At 41.8% G+C, this 20,943-nt stretch overlaps 1 protein-coding gene across 1 annotated transcript in view; it reads left to right on the forward strand.

Annotated features, from left to right (window-relative positions):
- The first annotated feature begins 734 nt into the window (after window positions 1-734).
- SLC35A3 (solute carrier family 35 member A3) overlaps window positions 735-20,943 on the forward strand; it is a 53,966-nt gene continuing 33,757 nt past the window's right edge. Inside the window, exon 1 of the mRNA XM_049765758.1 lies at window positions 735-861. Within this exon, the coding sequence (XP_049621715.1) occupies window positions 739-861 (123 nt within the window). The 5' untranslated portion in view covers window positions 735-738. The remainder of the gene's footprint in view (window positions 862-20,943) is intronic.

The following is a 20,943-nucleotide window of genomic DNA, read 5'->3' on the forward strand; positions in this document are numbered from 1 at the left end:
GCACTAAATGGGGTATATAGTTAAGAAAGGATAAAAACAAACCAAAAAAAGGATAAAAACATTGCAATTCATCATCAAAAATTAATCAAAAATAAATAAGTAAATAAGTGGATTGGAAGCTTTGTGGGACTCCTCCTTTGATCCCTCTTTGTCGCCTAAAAGACTTTGACCATTGGCAGTTGCATTTGGGCACCCTGGCAATCCCCTGAGACGTGACAGGCCCGCAAAGATCCCTCAGTCTGTCTGTCTGTCCGCCAAGCTCCTCTCATGACAGATCTAAATGGACTGCGCAGAGAGGAGACTTGACTCTGGGCCCGCCTAGGAAGAGCGCATGCGCATCGCGAATTCCGGGTCCAACTTCCCAAGGACCGCGAGAGTTCAGGCGGGAATCTCGTTGGCGAAGCCAAGGGCGGAAGTGGGAGCACTTGCGCGATGGGACCGGAATGTGCAGAGGGGGCAACTAGACACCGGGGCCAGCCCGAGCTTGAGGAGCGCATGCGCGTCGCGTAGTCCCGAGTCCAGCTTCTCGCGAGAACTCAGGCGGAAATCTCGTGGGCGGGGCCGAGGCGGAAGTCGTAGTATTTAAGCGACTTGACTCCTGGCCCCGCCCGAGAAAGGGAAGAACGCATGCGTTTCGCGGAGTTCCGAAACTAACTTCCCGCGAGAACTAGGCGGGAATCTCGTGGGCGGGGCCTGGGCGGAAGTCGCGCCATTTTGGCTACGGGAACCCGGAAGCGCATGGGCAGGAACCGGCGGGCGGCCCCCGGAGCGATCGGGGGTGCGCGCCTGGGATCTGAGGATCCCGGGCGGACCGAGCGGCCGCGTCGGGCACCCAGAGCAGCCGGAGGAGCTGCTCAGGAGGTGAGCTTTGTTCCTCTCGAGGGGGGCCTTAGTGTCCACTCTAGGACCTGGGTAGGGGGATAGGCTGGGCAGCTCCCCTTGGTGCAAAGGAGCTGGTGGCCAAGCAGGGTGAGTGGGAGCAAATGGGGTGACACGTAGTTGCAGGGGTGACGGTGCAAAGCGCCTTGATGGGTGGAGGAGGAAATGCAATTGGAGGAGAGGGGGGTGTGTCTCAGATCCTGGTGTGTGGAAGCCAAGACAGGCATCCAGGGAGGTCTCCCCCATTTCCCACACCACACCCCAAACGCAGCTGGCAGCATTGCCTTGGGGCAACCTCCCTTGAGGTCCCAGCTAGGAGGAAGCTCTCCAAGACTCAACGATTGCAAGACATGAAAAGGGACCCCTCGGTGGTAAGGCTCTTTCCCCCACCCAGGCCCAGCTGTGGTACTCCAGCTACAGTGGGTGCAAAGGACAGAGCTGGCGATAGAGGTTGGATTGGAGGGGGTCCCCTTAGATCCTCCCTCGGAGGGAGGGTTTGAATGAGCTAGAATGGATGCAAGGACAGGGATAGAGGTTGGGTTGGAGGGGTCCCCTTGGATCCTCCCTGGGATCCAACTTACTTGTTGCGATTTGAATGAACTTATTTGTTGGAAACTGATGGACACTCCTTTAGAATTAAAATGGGATTAAAATGGTTTTTAAAGGGTACTGTTAAAGGTAAGTCATATGAGTCAAGCACTGTGCTCAATGGAGCACTTCATCACTCTGCTAACACTCTACTAGGTGTATGGACACCGATGTGAATTATAAGGCTTTCACAGTTGTATTTAAGGTACATGACAGTGAATTAGGGCCATTCCCATCACCAGTGTTGACCTCCCTCTGCCCCTGTTTCCAGCAGGCATTCCCTACGTCCACCCTTAGTCCCCTGGACTGCTTGTGGAACAGGTTCCTTTTGTGTATAGCTTGTTGTAGTTTGTTTGAGTCTCTTGAGTCTATTGTCGCTGAATTTGGGTTGGGTATTTAGGGCTGGACATTTTTTATTTCCACTCAATGCTCATGAGATTGTTTGGCCCATGGTACCATCCACTTTTTTTTTTTTCAGTTTGTAGGAAGACATAGAAATATGAGGCAGAACAAGATGATTCATCGTCTATGGTTCCGATTTATAAAAAAAAAAAAAAGTATATGGGAGCCCCTGTCTAGAAGCTTTAAATATGAATTAAAAAAAAAAAAAGAAGAGGGGGGCTAGTATGACTTTTTTTTTGCATAGGCAAATCAAGAATTAGGGACATTTGAAAGGAAATTGCCTTGGCCTAAGAGATACAGAATGTTGCCACTGTTGAAGCATACTGTCATGAGCCCTACTATGGGCTCCGGACCAGTTCATTGTGAACCCCAAAGTCTGACTTTGTGGTTCCAGGAAATATTCTGCTCGGTTGTGGTTGTCGTCAAAATCAGTCTTTTGTAATTGGAGATCTTGGTTTTTGCACAGAATCTAGGAGGAAGTCTGGGATGGAGTCTTTCTTTATGGTTCCAGAAGTTCTGCTCAGTGGCGGTTGTTGTAGTCAGTCTTTTGTATTTAGTGATCTTGGTTTTTGCACCAATCAAAGGATGGAGTGTCTTTTAATATAATCCCACCATTAGGTAATGAGTTAGGGGAACCTGCTTTTAGATCAAAGTAGCTAACTTTTAAATTTCGATTGCATGCAGCTTTGCAAATGGAACCACAATCAACTAATTTAGCTTTGGTGAAAGTGGAATTTGGAATCACCTGTGGCTTAGTGCTCTTATTCCATTTTTATTTATTTCACAGGATAACTTCTAAATACTTTTTTCTGATACATTTCCTTCCAAGTAATGGCTCTACGGCTTTAATTTTACTTCTTCCTACTTACCTTACCCACTGTATCCTCCAGATACGAATGATTATTTTATTTTTTAAAAGACGTGATGTTGATTTCCGGTCTCCTCTCTTTATATGGTTTACTCATCTTTAGTTGATGAAAATCTTCTGGGGACAGAATACGTGATCGTTGATTTCATTTTAGGGAATTTATCAGTAGGTTAATAGGGAACTTCAGATAAAGTCTTTTCTTGTAGTTGCTGTATTTAAAGAGCCTGTAGCTCAAAAGAAGCAATATGTAAAAGTATTTTGGGGGCTGAGGGGTGTGTTTCTCTTCACCCCATTTTATAGATGAGAATATTTAAGGTAGTCAAGTATTTATTCCAGGTCTCCCATACAAGACTTCTAAATTATCTTTTATCCTACATGAACCATGTAATAATAGAATCAAGTGAAATAATCTGTAAATTAAGGCATAGCTTATTTCAGTAATTGAAGTATAACTTGAATCTCTTTTCCTTGCTTGAAGATTTTATTGGGAGCTTTCCATTTGATAATTAATCTGCTTTGGAATGTTTTAGTACATAAAATTACAAAGGGAAAATTGTTTATCTGGGTAGTTTAAAATGTTTTAAATTTACTGCACTAGTCATCTATGTAAATAATGTTATTTAAGTGGGTAGGATGTTTACCTAGCAGGTGGCATTCCATATGGTCCCTGAGCACAGCCAATAATGATACCTGAATGCAGAGCTGGGTGTGACCCAAAAACCAAAAAAAAAAACAAAACTAAAAAGGCATGTTACTCATACTTATTCAATGTATCTCCTTTAATGAATAAGAACAGTACTTTTCTTATTTTTAATGATTTTGGTTGTTCACTATGTAAATGTAAGCATTTTACATAAAAATATAAGTATATTTACATAAATATAAATAGGGTTTTGTTTATTGGGCCACACCCGGTGACCCTCAGGGGTTACTCCTGGCTATGTGCTCAGAAATCACTCCTGGTTTGGGGGACCAGATGGGATGCTGGGGGATTTAACCGTTGTCTGTCCTTGGCACTACTTATGGCTCGTGCCACCACTCCCCCCCACTTCCAGGGTTTTTTGGTTTTGTTTTGTTTTTAAGTAAGTTTAAATGTTAGTTTCTCTATCCGATTTACTTACTTGAATTATTCTGTATGATCCATACTGGTAGTACTATCTGAAATGTCACCAAAGACCCAGTAACTGTTGGAAGCATATTTTGTTTTTTGAAAAGGATACTCGATCAGGTATCAGAGTTAGGATGAATCTTAAGTTCCTGACATCGCTAGGCCTTGCTTGTTTGTTTGTTTTCTTTCGGCTTTTGGGTCATACCTGGCAGCGCTCAGGCTCTGCAGTCAGAAATCGTACTCCTGTGCTAGAGAGATCGCATGGAGGTAGGGCATGCAGAAGGATGGTGGTTCGAAGTCCAGCATCCCATATAGTCCCCTGAGTCTGCCAGGAGCGATTTCTGAGCATAGAGCCAGGAGTAACCTCTGAGTGCCAATGGGTGTGACCCAAAAACCAAAAAAAAAAAAAAAAAAAAAAAAAGAGGCAAAAAGAAAAAGAAATCGCACTCCTGGCAGGTTCCAGGAACCATATGAAATGCCGGGATTCGAACCACTATCCATCTGGGTTGGCTGTGTACAAGGCATACGCTCTATCACTGTGCTATCTCTCCCACCCCTCTGGACCTTATTTGTACAGCATGCTTGAGCTCTAGCTTTACACCAATGGCTGCTAGAAATAGCCCAACTGTTAGGTCCCTTGAAAATTGTTTTTGAGCTGTCCTCCCCCCAAAAAAAGATAAAGCTGAAATTCAGGTCACACACAAATATTAAAAAGTATTCTGAGAAGACAGTGTCCACATATGACTTTATACCTACTTTGCTTGTTTTTTCAGCTTAGGTTGTTTAATCTCTCTAGCCATTTAGGAGGAACCTAATATTGTTTTCATTATTTAGATGAAGAAAAGGACAAACAGAAGAGTTAAGTAATTTATCTTTGTTATCAAATGGTAGAGATGGAATGTGAACTCAGGCTGTTTAAAGATTTAATTGCATTTATGGTGTTAATTTACCTTTTAAGAATTGGGGCTGGAGAAATAGCATGGAGGTAAGGCGTTTGCCTTTCATGCAGAAGGACGGTGGTTTGAATCCCTGCATCCCATATGATCCCCTGTGCCTGCCAGGGGCGATTTCTGAGCATAGAGCCAGGAGTAACCCCTGAGCGCTGCCAGGTATGACCCTAAAAAAAATTAATAAAAAAAAAAGTATTAAGACATTCTTGCTTTTAGGCTTTACTTCAAGGAAAATGCGGAAGACTTTTCTGCAAAATTAATAAGATTGAGAGGAATTTTGTTTCTGATCTGGACTCTGACATTCATGGCAATTTACATACTTAAAATCTCAGAACATTAGTTTATTCCATCTATAAAAATAAGTGGTGCATTTTACCTCTTTAATCAGCCTTAAAATTTTTGGCTTTGGGTTGTGAGCAGGATGGATAGTACAGCAAATAGGACGTTTGTCTTGGGTTTGTGGCTTGATACAGATTCAATCCACAGTGTCTGATTTGGTCCCCGAAGTGCCATTAGGAATAATCTCTGAGCATCACTGGGTGTGAGTCCTCCCCTTCACCACCCCCATTGTCTTTTTGGGTTTTTTTGCTTGCTTGCTTTATTTATTTTGGGCCACATCTTACTCCTGACTGCACTCACTCAGGGATTACTCCTGGAAGGGCGCTAGGGGAACAGTCTGGGGTGCCAGAGATTGGATTCAGTTCAGCCATGTGCAAGGCAAATGGCCTGCCAACTACTACTTCTCTGGCTCCCAAAGTTTTTTTTTTTTTTTTAAGAGGGATATTTGATTAAAGAGTTAGTGAAGAGTAAATATTTAAGACAGATAATAGTTTATGGCAGGAAATTTGGCTGTGGCCAGTTTATGAAGGGCTGTTTTATGTAAAAGACTTTGTACGGTTTTTTTTTTCTTTAGTAGGGTATTTAGTCTAGTATTTTACAAACAGAAGAAATGTGGTCAGATATATATTTTTATTAAGATTCTTGCCTAGGGCCAGAAAGATAGCACAGAGTGAAGGTATTTGCCTTGCATGTGGCCTACCTGAGGAGGACACCCTGTTCGATTCTAGGCACCCATCTGTTCCCTCAGCCTGCCTGGGGCGATTTTTTTTTTTTTTTTTGGTTTTTGGGTCACACCCAGCAGCACTCAGAGGTTACTTCTGGCTCTATGCTCAGAAATCACCCCTGCATGAAAGGCAAATGCCTTACCTCCATGCTCTATCTCCAGCCCCCTGGGGCGCTTTTTGAGTGGAGAGCCAGGAGTATCCTCTGAGTACTGCTGGATGTAGCCCAACAACCAACCAACCAATCAATAAATAAATAAAGTTTAAAAAAACACTTTAAGGGGCTGGAGAGATAGCACAGTTTGCCTTGCAAGCAGCCGATCCAGGACCTAAGGTGGTTGGTTTGAATCCCGGCATCCCATATGGTCCCCTGTGCCTGCCAGGAGCTATTTCTGAACAAATACCCAGGAGTACCCCCTGAGTACGGCCAAGAGTGGCCCACAAACAAACAAATAAATAAATAAATAAAATAAGTAAAAAAACCTTTTAAAACAAAAAGATTCCTGCTTAATGGAGGATTAGATTGTGAGGAAGACTGATCCCATCTGGCAGTGTAACATGAGATTTGAACAGCAAATATTGAGTAAGCATAATTAAAATGTATTATTGTATGTAAAGTTATAAACCCATATGTATATGTCAGTTTTTGAGACAGTAGATTTCCCTGGAAGTGGTTATAGTGTCTCCTGTTTTAGAAGAAGGGTGTTAATTTGAAAAAAATACAACACACAGCACTTGTATTCTAATTTTGGAATTTTGTGCTTAGGTAGGGGAAGGTGCAATCTTTCATTATTTACCCAGGCAGAATTAAGATCAAGGTTTTTTAAAAAGTTTAAAAATCCTTGGTAGTTTGTCACATCATAAATCCAGAAGTACCAAATCATTACAAATGATCTGTTAAGTTTAAGTTGAATTACTCTTATTGATAAACATAATTTTAAATTTTGCTACCATCTTTCAATACGATAAAGAAAATCCTCCAGCCATAGTGCCTACAAGGGAAAAAGAAAAGTGTTTGCCATAGAGGCACACTGGGGAGTGGGAGAGAAACTGTGGGGACATGGGTGGAGGGAAGTGGACACTGGTGAAGTGATGGGTGCTCCAACATGGTATAACTAAAACTTAATCATCAACAACTTTGTAACTTTATTTCTCATGATCATTCAATACATTTTGTAAAAATAAAGAAAAAAGGGGCTGGCAAGGTGGCACTAGAGGTAAGATGTCTGCCTTGCAAGCGCTAGCCAAGGATCAGGATCGTGGTTTGATCCCTGGCGTCCCATATGGCCCCCCCAAGCCAGGGGCAACTTCTGAGCACTTAGTCAGGAGTAAACCCTGAGCATCAAATGGGTGTGGCCCCCCAAAAAAGTAATTTCTTGGGCCCGGAGAGATAGCACAGTGGTGTTTGCCTTGCAAGCAGCCGGTCCAGGACCAAAGGTGGTTGGTTCGAATCCCGGTGTCCCATATGGTCCCCCGTGCCTGCCAGGAGCTATTTCTGAGCAGACAGCCAGGAGTAACCCCTGAGCACCGCCAGGTGTGGCCCAAAAACCAAAAACCAAAAAAAAGAAAAAAAGGGGCGGGCCAGGTGGCGCTAGAGGTAAGGTGTCTGCCTTGCAAGCGCTAGCCAAGGATCAGGATCGTGGTTCTATCCCCGGTGTCCCATATGGTCCCCCCAAGCCAGGGGCAATTTCTGAGCACTTAGTCAGGAGTAAACCCTGAGCATCAAACGGGTGTGGCCCAAAAAAACCAAAGAAATTAAAAAAATAAAAAAGAGAGAGAGCTTCATCTTTCAGGAAGATCTCTCTCTCTCTCTCTCTCTCTCTCTCTCTCTCTCTCTCTCTCTCTCTCTCTCCCCTCCCCCCCCCCCGCTATTGGGTGACACCTGGCAGCACTCAGGGATTTTGGCTCTACGCTCAGAAATCACTCCTGGCAGGCTCGGGGGACCATATGGGATGCCGGGATTCGAACCACCATACTTCTGCATGCAAGACAAATGCCTTACCTCCATGCTATCTCTCCATCCTCAAACATAATTCTTGATTACAGCTGTTTATTTTAATACTTTAATACTAAGAGAATCCGAAAATATTGGAGCTGATGGGTCAGAGATAGCACAGCTGTAGGGCATTTGCCTCACACACAGCTGACCCGGGACTTACCCAGGTTCAATTCTCAGCATCCCATATGGTCCCCTGTGCCTGCCAGGAATGATTTCTGAGCGCAGAGCCAAGAGTAACCCTGAGTACCACTGGGTATGACTCAAAAACAAAACAAAGAAAAAAAATATTGGAGCTGTGTTATTAAGTCAGAATAAAGTATGGTCTTCCAGAATAATTAAGTCTGATTGTGTACAAATAGATATGATTTACATGGCATGTTATGACATAATATACTGCAAATTGGACAATAAATCATGTTTAAAGGAGTACAGTATCTAAAGTGGTTACCATATATGCATTCAACCTGGATTAAATCCTTAGTACTATATAATATCCTAGCACCACTAGGAGTGATCCCTGAGCACAGAGCCCTGGCACTGCCAGAGGTGGTTCTTCCCTCCAAAAAATTAAGACAAAACAAATAACAGGAAGCAATTTGAGAATAGTCTGGTATGGACAGAATACTTAAAGTGGACAATTTTAAGTTGTTTTTTCTATTTTAGAAGCCTTATAATCATTTGTCTGCTATTAATATGTCAGCTATAAAAACAAAAATACTAATAGAAATAGTGACAATAGGGGCCAGAGCAGAAAGGCGACTGCCTTGCCAGTGATAGCCTAGGATGGACCGCTGTTCATTCCTTTGGCATCCCATATGGTCCCCCAAGCCAGGAGCAATTTTTTTTTTTTTGGGCAACACCCATGACACTCAGGGATTACTCCTGGCTATGCGCTCAGAAATCGCTCCTGGCTTGGGGGACTATATGGGACCCCGGGGGATCGAACCGTGGTCCTTCTAGGCTAGCGTGGGCAAGGAAGATGCTTTACCTCTCCTTGCCACCAATCCGGCCCCACCAGGAGCAATTTCTGAGCGCATAGCCAGGAGTAACCCCTGAACACCACTAGGTGTGGCCCAAAAAATTAAAACAAAAAAAAAGCAATAGTGACATCATTCACTTTTTTTTGGTCTTCGGAGTCCTTGAAAGTAGAAGGGATGGAGGAGAGGTGGCTCAAGTCTTGCTTGTGTGAGGCACAAGGCTTACTCATTAGTTCTGCAAAAAAAAAAAAAAAAAAGGTAAAAATAAAGTAGGAAAGAATTATTTTCTAAAGTAAACAGCTATAGAATTTACTTTATAACCGTAGTCATGTTGTACCCTCCTTATGGAAATATTAACCATTTATCTTAGTGAACATAGTAGGTTTTGTGATTTTTATGACCAAAGGTCTCCAGAATAATATTTATTTGTTATCATTGCTTTGTTAATGAATCTGGCTCTTATTACAACAATTTTTTACACATAATTTATTTCAGGAATTGTTCTGCGTGCATAACCCAGTTTTTCTTTTTTCTTTTTTTTTAATATTTATTGTGACCAAAGTGCATTACAAATCTTTCACTGCATCATTTATGGTACATAGTGACAATGAATGAGGGGCATTCCCACCACCAGTGCTGTCCTCCCTCCGTCCTTGTTCCCAGTATGCATCCCATATCTCCCTCCTCTACGCCCCAGTATGCTAGTGCAACTGATCTCCACTTTACAGCTTGTTGTAGATTGAGCATCTATTCCACCGTCATTGGAGATAAAAAGGATAAGAAAAAGGGGAGAAACAAATTTGGTGACAACTACCAAAAAAAGAAAGAAGAGAGAGAAAAGAAAGAAAAGAAAAATGGAAGAAAAAAGAAAAAAAATGGACCTGGCAAATAAAAATAAAAATAACTAAATAATAACCACAAGAGTGAAAAAGAATGAGAAAAGTGGAAGAAAAAAGAGAAGGAAAATAAAGTCAAAAACTAACAAATCAAAACAAAACAAGAAAAAGTATGGGTGCTGGAGTGGTAGGGTTTGGCGTTCCCCCCACTTTTTTTTTTTGCATAGGCACAGTAAGCATTGGGGAAGAAAGGGGATTCCTGTGGCCTAAGAGATTCAGGGTTTCTCCATCCTTGAAGCATACCATCATGGGATCAACCCCTGGCTCCAATTATACTCATTACCCCATTCCAAAGGCTTTTTTGTGATGCCAGGAAAGTTTCCTCTCGGTTGTGTGTGTGAAAATCAAGCCACTGTAGCTAGCTATCTTGGTATTTGCGCAGGGTCTAGGATAGAGTCTCTAGGTTCTAGACTTCTAGAGGTTCCTATCCATCGTTGTTGTTGTGTTCAGTCTTCTTTTTTTTTTTTTTTTTTGGTTTTTGGTTTTTGGGTCTCACCCGGCAGTGCTCAGGGGTTACTCCTGGCTCCAGGCTCAGAAGTCGCTCCTGGCAGGCTCGGGGGACCATATGGGACGCCGGGATTCGAACTGATGACCTTCTGCATGAGAGGCAAATGCCTTACCTCCATGCTATCTCTCCGGCCCCGTGTTCAGTCTTCTGTAACACTTGCTCCCTAAAGGTTCTGCTCAGTCTCTGTTGTCCAAGTTGGACCTCTGCAATAAGACATCTTGTTGTTGTTGTTGTTGTTGTTTATGTGTCCTGAACTACAGCCTAGGGTAGGGTTTTCCTTATTAGTCCCAAGGTAGGCTCTGTTCAGTCACGGTTGTCAAATCAGTTTTCTGTTGTTGGTGCTCTTATTTTTCACAGTTCAAAGGACGATATCTATAACTCAGCTTTTCTAATAACATTTGGATTCTATTAAGTACCAAAACTTGATTTTTTTTTCTTTGTTTTTTCGGCCACACCCGTTTGATGCTCAGGGGTTACTCCTGGTTAAGCACTCAGAAATTACCCCTGGCTTGGGGGGACCATATGGGATCGAACCGTGGTCCTTCCTTGGCTAGCGCTTGCAAGGGAGATACCTTACCTCTAGCGCCACCTCACCGGCCCCAAGCACCAAAACTTAATTTGAAACAACTTTTCTCTGAAACTTTTTCACAATTTTTTTTTTTTTTTGTGGTTTTTGGGTCACACCCGGCAGTGCTCAGGGGTTACTCCTGGCTCCATGCTCAGAAATTGCTCCTGGCAGGCACGAGGGACCATATGGGACGCTGGGATTCGAACCGATGACCTCTTGCATGAAAGGCAAACGCCTTACCTCCATGCTATCTCTCCAGCCCCACTTTTTCACAATTTAAAAACATTTTTAAAAATGAATCAACTAAATTCTTATTTTGGGGGGAGGGTTTAGGCCACACCCATTTGATGCTCAGGGGTTACTCCTGACTACGTGCTCAGAAATTGCCCCTGGCTTGGGGGGCCATATGGGACGCCGGGGGATTGAACCGTGGTCCTTTCCTTGGCTAGCGCTTGCAAGGCAGACACCTTACCTCTTGCGCCACCTCGCCGGCCCCAACTAAATTCTTTTTAAGAAATTGAAACACCAATATGTGAGGACTAGTTCCTCTGGGAGAGCAAACATTATAGTCTTGAAACTGGAAATAGTTTTGATTATTAGCAAAATTTGCACATCTACAACTTTTTTTTTCTTTTAGCCGATTTGGGGGGAGGTTGTTTGCTTTTGTTTATGGGCCACAGCTAGCATACTCTGGGGTTGCTCTTTATTCTGCCTATGGGATCCTGGGACTAGAAACTGGGTCTGTGTATAAGGCAAAAACCCTTTTTTTTTTTTTTTTTTTGGTTTTTGGGCCACACCCGTTTGCCGCTCAGGGGTTACTCCTAGCTATGCGCTCAGAAATCGCCCCTGGCTTGGGGAGACCATATGGGATGCCGGGGGATCAAACCACGGTCTGTCCTACGCTAGCGCTTGTCCTTACCTCTTACCTCTAGCGCCACCTTCCCGGCCCAAGGCAAAAACCCTACCCGCTGTACTATTGCCCAGGGCCAGACCTACAACTTTCTGAGTAGCCTGTGCTGCCACCCCTCTATTATCAGAATCCTCTTTGTCTGCGTCAGAGATCTCACCTTCCTCATGGCTGGATTTACACATCTGTTAATACAGCGAGGTCTTTGGGGATTGTCATGTCACTCAGACCAGTTTTGCTAGTGGTGAACAGTGACTCATTTCTATAATGATCTGTGTAGGGACAAAGATCTAGTCAAAAGTAGCAAGCAGAGCTTAGCTACATGTCAGGAGAATTCCTCCTTTTTTGTCAGTGACTGCAGAAAGGATGATTCCAGGAGTGATGATAAATGAACAGTTTCTCTCATGCTTACTGAAGGGTTTGCCATTCCCCTACCCTTCTTTTTTTGCAACACCTGGCAGCATTTAGGGGTTACTCTGGGAAATCATTCCTGACAGGCTTGGGGGTTGGGGGGCTAGATGGGAAGCTGGGGATTGAACCCAGGACGGTTGCATGCAAGATAGCTGTGCTGTCACTCCCACCTCTGCCTCTGATTTTGAGGCACAGCTTCAGGAATCTTCACAGATACCCCCAATCTGGTCACCACCGACAGCAACAAGAGCGTTTTCCTTTTCAGTTCTGAATTTTCTCTGGGGCTTTTCTATTTTTGTTTGTTTGTTTGTTTTTTGTTTTTGTTCTTTTTTGGGGGGGGTCACATCCGGCAGCGCTCAGGGGTTACTCCTGGCTCTACGCTCAGAAATCGCTCCTGGCGGGCCCGGAGAGATAGCACAGCGGTGTTTGCCTTGCAAGCAGCCGATCCAGGACCAAAGGTGGTTGGTTCGAATCCCGGTGTCCCATATGGTCCCCCGTGCCTGCCAGGAGCTATTTCTGAACAGACAGCCAGGAGTAACCCCTGAGCACTGCCGGGTGTGGCCCAAAAACCAAAAAAAAAAAAAAAGAAATCGCTCCTGGCAGGCTCAGGAGACCATATGGGATGCCGAGATTCGAACCACCGTCTTTCTGCATGCAAGGCAAATGCCTTACCTACATGCTAAGATATCTCTGGCCTCTATTTTTTTCTTTTTTAAAAGTTTTCTCTCTGGGGGCTGGAGAGATAGCATGGAGGTAAAGCGTTTGCCTTTCATGCAAGAGGTCATCGGTTCGAATCCCAGCGCCCCATATGGTCCCCTGTGCCTGCCAGGAGCAATTTCTGAGCATGGAGCCAGGAGTAACCCCTGAGCACTGCCGGGTGTGACCCAAAAACCACAAAAAAAAAAAAAAAAAAAAAGTTTTCTCTCTGATACCATGGAGGTAAGGCATTTGCTTTTCATGCAGAAGGATGGTGGTTCAAATCCTGGCATCCCATATGGTCCCTGAGCCTGCCAGGAGCAATTTCTGAGCGTAGAGCCAGGAGTAACCCCTGAGCACTGCAAGGTGTGACCCAAAAACAAAAAACAAATAAATAAAAAGTTTTCTTTCTGACTTATTAACAGCCATCAGTTAATACCATTATGAACCTATCTATTTCCAATAAAATATATATATGGAAGCAGTTTCTTTCTTTCTTTTTTTTTTTTTTTTTTTGGTTTTTGGGCCACTCCCAGCGGTGCTCAGGGGTTACTCCTGGCTGTCTACTCAGAAATATCTCCTGGCAGGCACGGGGGACCATATGGGACACCGGGATTCGAACCAACCACCTTAGGTCCTGGATCGGCTGCTTGCAAGGCAAACACCGCTGTGCTATCTCTCCAGGCCTGGAAGCAGTTTCTTAATTACTGTTATTTATAGGTGTCTTCAGGCGATGATTTTAGCAATATTTACGTTGGAATGATGAATTAGTGTTATAGTAACCATTGGTAATCAGGTCATTAATATATTTACAAATATAATCAAAACAGAAAACTGATTGCAGACTCTCATATGGTTCTGTTACCCTGGAACTATAGTGTCATCTAATATCTGTTAAGCTTCAGTAGATCAACAGGAAATTAGGCCATATTATAGGAATAACACCTTCTACAATTACAGGAGAAGTAAGGAAATAAAAGCCAAAAGAGAGAGTTGGAGTCAGAGATAGTACAGCAGGTAGGCCCACTGCTGTGTGTGCAACTGTTAACCCAGGTTTGATCCCCAGTATACCATATGGTCCCCTGATAGGAATAATTCCTGAATGCAGAGCCAGGAATAACTCCTGAGCATTGCAGGATGTGGCCCCAAAGAGCAATAACATAAAGGAAGAAAGTGTAGAATTTCCTGGAGTCCAAAAAACAGCCCTTTAGAAAGACATATATGGGTAAATAGGTCAGTTTTAAATTTTTTCTAGGAAGCCACTCATTCTCCACAGTCAGAATAAGACCATTCAGTAGAACTGATGGACAATTTATGGAAAGGTGTCACCTTGGGTAACTTTCTGTTACTAGTTTAAAGTGTAATGACAGGCCTGGGGGAGGAAAACCTGTTGTAAAGCAAGGAATGATATGCCATTGGAATCCGCCAGCAGACATTTCTTTTTTACTACATTTAACCTTAAAATTCTTGAGAGTAATGGCTCTTAATTCAGTTCTACCTTTCAACTTTTCTGAAGAATTTGTGTTTAGCCGCCTTAATCTAAAACCGTATAGGAAATTTGGGGAAATGTTTTTGAGTTTAGCCAAGATGACATGATAGTTTCTTGCTTTGTTATTTTCCTTTATGCCAAATATCACAGCCATTTACATACGTTTATACTATTCCTTATTACTTGAATAATATATCTTCTATGCTAGAGGTTAAACTGTTTGAACAGTTAGACATTTTTCGTGTTTCTCTTTGTGTGCTCAATGTTCCTCAGTGTTTGACTATAATCCTTTTGTATTCAGTATGGAGAGCCATTAGACATTCTGCAGACCTTTGCTTTCTACTTCTACCACTAGTCTCCTTAATCTAAAACCTTTGTTAGTGGTTGTGCCCATGGACCCTACCTGATTTTTATATTAATCTTTGTTCTTTTAGGAATACCTTTAACTTCTGATTTTAGTTGTAGGTAATGGGAAATGACCATTGCAGCATCTGATGGTGCAGAAAAGCATAAAAGAGGGGATGGAAATGGGAGAACGATCAGTATATATATTTTTTTTTTTGATCAGTATATTTTTACATGAAACCACACATTCAAAGGACTTCTCAATGGTCATTGTGTATCCTAGATCACTGATTTTATGTTGAGCACAATTATCCTGAAGAATTTTCAAACAATCAGAATGATAATAGGCTATTTGTATAGTATATTTAAGGGCCGGAGAGATAGCATGGAGGTAAGGCATTTGTCTTGCATGCAGAAGGACAGTGATTCAAGTCCCAGCATTCCAGATGGTCCCTTGAGCTTGCCAGGAGCGATTTCTGAGCATAGAGCCAGGAGTAACCCCTGAGTGCTGCTGAGTGTGACCCACAAACAAAAATAAAATTTGAATGTTACTGATATTATCTGAAAGTCGGATTGGAAAATTTGCAGACTGTGAAAGCACAAGTTAAAAATTTACAGTACCATAACTTAGGACTGGTGATATTGTCTTAAGTAAACAGACACTCAACACCTTGAGGAAGAAAAGGAAGGAGAAACAATGAAACATTGTTCAGTTTCAAATGTATTAAAAACATACATGTATCAACCAGTTATTAAGTGCTAGGGAGCAGGAATCTGCTTCTCTTAATTAGTGAAGAGAACTTATGTAAATCGCCTTTAACTTCATTTCTTTGATTTTTTTTTTTTTTTTTTGGTTTTTGGGCCACACCCAGCGGTGCTCAGGAGTTACTCCTGGCCGTCTGCTCAGAAATAGCTCCTGGCAGGCACGGGGGACCATATGGTATACTGGGATTCGAACCAACCACCTTTGGTCCTGGATTGGCTGCTTGCAAGGCAAACGCCGCTGTGCTATCTCTCCGGGCCCCATTTCTTTGATTTTTATAAAAAGAAGAAATTTGGATTTTTTCCCAAAGGACTAGTAAAGGATTTCAAACACAGCATATGGTTGCTACTTTTTGGAAATACCATTTCAACCTCATAGGTAGCTTGAAAAGAAGAAATATTAGCAACCAGTATCAGAACTGAAGTCAGTAATATATTTTGCCATTATTTAGCATATAGAGATAAAGAACATGGAAGAATATAAAGGACAAAATACTACAACAGTGGTCAACATTCCTGTATGTATTTTTTCTATTTACATTGAAAACCTTGTAAGATTTGTTTCTGATTAATGTATAAAGCTACATATGTTTCTGACTAAAGTAAAAAGTAACTTATATTTGTATAGTATTTTATAACTTTTTCTGTGTTCTCCATAATGTTATTAAACTATAGGTTATTGTGCTTAGGAAGAATATTTCAAACCTAATATGTAGAAAATGTATATGTAGCTCAATTTTAAAACAGTAAATTAAAAAAAAACAAATAACCTTTTATTATTTTTGGAGTGGTCACGCCTGGTGTTGTTCAGGGGTTACTCCTGGCTCTGCACTCAGAAATCAGTCCTGGCTTGAGGGACCATATGGAATGCCAGGGATCGAACCCTTGTCTTTCCTGGGTTAGCTGCATGCAAGACAAATGCCTATCACTGTATTACCACTCCGACCCCACTTTTATTTTCATAATAGAAAAATATTAACTTGTAGAATTTCTTAGATGATTTATAACCTTTTAAAATATCTATAAATTTTTGGTTAATTCAATCCCAGCACTGCAAAAGCAAAGAAAATTAAAGCAAAAATCATCAGAATAAGATAGTGTCATTACTCTGTTATCAAGAAACATGCATTTTTTTTTATTTATTTATTTTTTTTTTGGTTTTTGGGTCACACCTGGCAGTGCTCAGGGGTTATTCCTGGCTCCAGGCTCAGAAATTGCTCCTGGCAGGCACAGGGGACCATATGGGGCGCCGGGATTCGAACCGATGACCTCCTGCATGAAAGGCAAACGCCTTACCTCCATGCTATCTCTCCGGCCCCTTTTTTTTTTTTTTTTTTTTTTTATTTTATTTTATTTTATTTTTTTTGGTTTTTGGGCCACACCCGGTAACGCTCAGGGGTTACTCCTGGCTATGCGCTCAGAAGTCGCTCCTGGCTTGGGGGACCATATGGGACACCGGGGGATCGAACCGCGGTCCGTCCAAGGCTAGCGCAGGCAAGGCAGGCACCTTACCTTTAGCGCCACCGCCCGGCCCCGAAACATGCATTTTTATATCTTCTCTATTTAAGGTGAAAGTGGAATATTTAAGCATCCTGACTGCTATATATAAATACAACCTCAAAACTCAGGTCCTTGCAAGAACATCATAGTAATTATTGTACAAGTTCAAAGGATTTTTGACAGTAAGTCAAATAAGGCTATATTTCTGAAAGAACTGAGCAGTTTCTTATTGATTATTGGCTTATGAGTTTCTTAGGGAAATTTTCTTAGGAAACAAAGATTAGTCTAGAAATTAAGACTCTTATGAGCTGAAATGTTAAAAAGAAAAAAGAGGAATTAGGTGGTAAGAAAAAAGTTCAGTGCTGGACTTAAATTTTAACCATGCTTGCTTTATTTTTAGCCACAATGGAAAATATTAGAAAGTATGTTAATTTTATAATATGTAGAATCTTTACTTTGGCTGATTCTATATTTATGGTTTGGCTATGCATTAGTAGATATTAAGTAGAAATAGTTTTGCTTTTATACTTTACAAACTAAAATGTATCTTATCATTCTCCTGTTTTTATTACTATTTGTGTTGTTCTTAAAAGAATTATAGGACTGGAACGATAGTACAGTGGATAGGGCAATTACCTTACATGTAGATAACCTAGGTTCAATCTCCCAGCATCCCATATACCTGAGCACCATCAGAAATGATTTCTGAATGCAAAGCCAAGAATGATGCCTGAGCATCACCCAGTGTGGCACAAAAACAAAACAAATAAGGAGTTGTAAATTCTAAATTTTTATCATTTGTTGATATATATATATATATTATATTTGACTTTGCATGAGAAAACTTGCCCTGTTCTCTACTTCTGTGTATCTTCTTTATTCCTCATACAGTGTATTTCACTGATCACTCTTCAGATTTGTTTCCTTAAAAAAAACACATCAGTTTTCTGTAATAGCATTCAGATGCCCTATAATTTAACTTAATTTGGACATAATAGTGTCTGTCCCCAAATAGATGTTCCCAGGACTTCTTCCTCAGGTTTGGTGAATTTGGTAGATTGGCCTTAATGCAGGAAACATATTTGCACTTTTTTAAAGGGATATAATAAAGAATTATAATTTAGTCGAACATACAAATGAAGAGAAATATTGAACAAGGTCTGGGAGAGCTGCCCCAGAGGAATTTCTATTTCCTTGGAGTTGGGATGCCATTCCCCCCCTTGTAGAAGATGTTCAGCAACCTGGAGACTCGTTGAACCCCAACCCATTCGGTTTTTTGTGGAGGCTTCATAATGTAGGCATAATCATTTGTTTTATTTTAGCTCTTCTCCTTTCTCAAAAGAATGGGGATGAGAGTTCCAACATCTAACTTTTTCTAATCATGGCTTTTTAATATTTGGTGACCAGCTCTCATTAGATACAAAAGATACAGGTATCACCTAGGAAATGATAGTTATTTCAGGAGACCCATGTCATGGGTTGGAAGCTGAGACCAGTAAATATATGTTATTACCATTATAAAATTTCTACTATTGCACAGATTTAAACATACACTTGTATGGGACTCAAAATATTAAGAATTACATGAATAATTAAAAACTTTTATTTAGGAGACTATATTGAAATTGGAGAATCTTTATATTGAAACTGTATGTGCTTAAAAATGAAAAAGCAAAATAGTAAATTTCAGGGCTTAGAGTCTGACTTAAGTTTCACATGAGAAGGGAAATTAAAGCATTCCTAATACAACAGGTACATTATAGTCTTGATTGCATAAAATAATAAAGACTTCCTTTGATAGATCTGAAAGCATTGTTCAAAAGTTTCCAGGAGAATTCGGGTGTGTGCCAAACGTTGGTTACTGGAAAATTGCTTTCCTCTTTACAGAGATAAAGGCCACAGTTTTTCTCTGGAAACCTACAGTGGCATGTATTATACACTATAATAATATTTAATTGTATGATCTAATTTTTTGTTTGCTTGTTTTGGGGCTGAGCATACCCGCAGTGCTCAGACTTACTCCCAGGGGTCTTCAAACTACGGCCCGCGGGCCACATATTGTATTTATTCCCATTTTGTTTCTTCACTTCTAAATAAGATATATGCAGTATGCATAGAAATTTGTTCATAATTTTTGTTTTTACTATAATCTGGCCCTCCAACAGTCTGAAGGACAGTGAACTGGCCCCCTGTTTAAAAAGTTTGAGGACCCCTGCTAGGCTCTGTACTCAGGAATCATTCCTGATGTGCTTAGGGGACCATCTAGGGGAATGGGGATGGAATTTGTGTTGACCATGTGCCAGACAAGCACTCTGCCTGCTATACTGTTATTCCAGTCCCATATTATCTAATTTTTTGGATCTTACTAATTACTGCTTAATGCTAGTTGCTAGTTATTTGACCTTGACCAAGTCATTCATGGTCTCTTCACTCCTCACTTTATTTTTTTTTAATTTTATTTATTTTTGTTTTTTTGGGCCACACCCGTTTGATGCTCAGGGGTTACTCCTAGCTAAGGGCTCAGAAATTGCCCCTGGCTTTGGGGGACCATATGGGATTCTGGGGGATTGAACCGGGGTCCTTCCTTGGCTAGCGCTTGCAAGACAGACACCTTACTTCTAGCGCCACCTCACCAGCCCCTTCACTCTTCATTTTAAAATGAAAAGTTTGTTGCAACTTTTTTTTTTTTTTTTTTTTTTTTTGGTTTTTGGGCCACGCTCGGCAGTGCTCAGGGGTTACTCCTGGCTGTCTGCTCAGAAATAGCTCCTGGCAGGCACGGGGGACCATATGGGACACCGGGATTCGAACCAACCACCTTTGGTCCTGGATCGGCTGCTTGCAAGGCAAACGCCGGGGTGCCATCTCTCCATGCCCTGTAGCAACTTCTTTCTAAAGCATCTCCCATCATTAAAATGTGATTTTATTTTAGTTGGCTCTTTTGCTAATGCAGATTTATGGTAATAATATAGATGGCTAATTGGTGTCTATATTTTATCACATATAAATATCTCTTGTCACATATAAAGTGACCAGCATTTTATATGTGACAAGAGATATTAAGGTTTTTCTCTTTGCGGGGCTGGAGTACTACTGCAATAGGTAGGGTGCTTGCATTGCATGCAGTTGACCTAGATTCAATCCCTAGCATCCCAGATAGTTCTCTAAGTTCTGCCAGGAGTGATTCCTGAGTGTAGCGCAAGGAGTAACCCTGAGCATTGTAGCTCTCCTCAGACCCCCCCTCCCGCCCCCCCAAAAAAAAACAGCATATAAAGATTTTGTCTTTCCCCAACATCCCATACCGTCTCCTGAGGAACCATTTCCTCGGGACATGCCAGGAACAATTTCTGAGGCAGAGCCAGGAGTAACCCCTGAGCACTGCAGGGTGTGGCTCAAAAACCAAAAACCAAACCAAAAATATTGTCTTTTTTTTTTTTTTATTGGGAAGAATCTATACCTAGCAGTAGAATAAACTCAGTAGTTATTCCCATCCTGTGCTTGGGGGTGATTTCCATTGGGGACAATGTGGTTAGGGGATTGAGCCTGGGTCTTCCACATGCATAGGGTGCACTCTGCCCATTGAGCATCTCTCTGACCCGAAAGTTTTCTCTGAAAGAAAATGCCTGTGAACTATTTTTCATTATTAAGATTTTATCCTTATTTAAAAAAAAAAACTTGATTGATTGATTTATTGGTTTCTGGGCCACACCCAGCAGCACTCAGGGGTTACTCCTGGCTTCTGCCTTCAGAAATCGCCCCTAACAGGGTGGGGCATATGTGGAATGCCAGGAATTGAACCATGTCCCTCCCAGGTCAGCTGCATGCAAGGCAAATGCCCTACTGCTGTGCTATCCTTATACTAATTTTATTCTTATATTCACAATAATGGTACATCATTTGTCTTGGATCATATTCAGTTACTTAGGGGCCAGAGTGATAGCACAGTGGGTAAGGCATTTGCCTTGCATGAGGCCAACTCATGTTTCATTCCCAATATCCCATATGGTCCCCTAGTCTGCCAGTAATAATTTC

Source organism: Suncus etruscus, chromosome 19 (genome assembly GCF_024139225.1).
Source record: "Suncus etruscus isolate mSunEtr1 chromosome 19, mSunEtr1.pri.cur, whole genome shotgun sequence".
NCBI lineage: Eukaryota > Metazoa > Chordata > Mammalia > Eulipotyphla > Soricidae > Suncus > Suncus etruscus.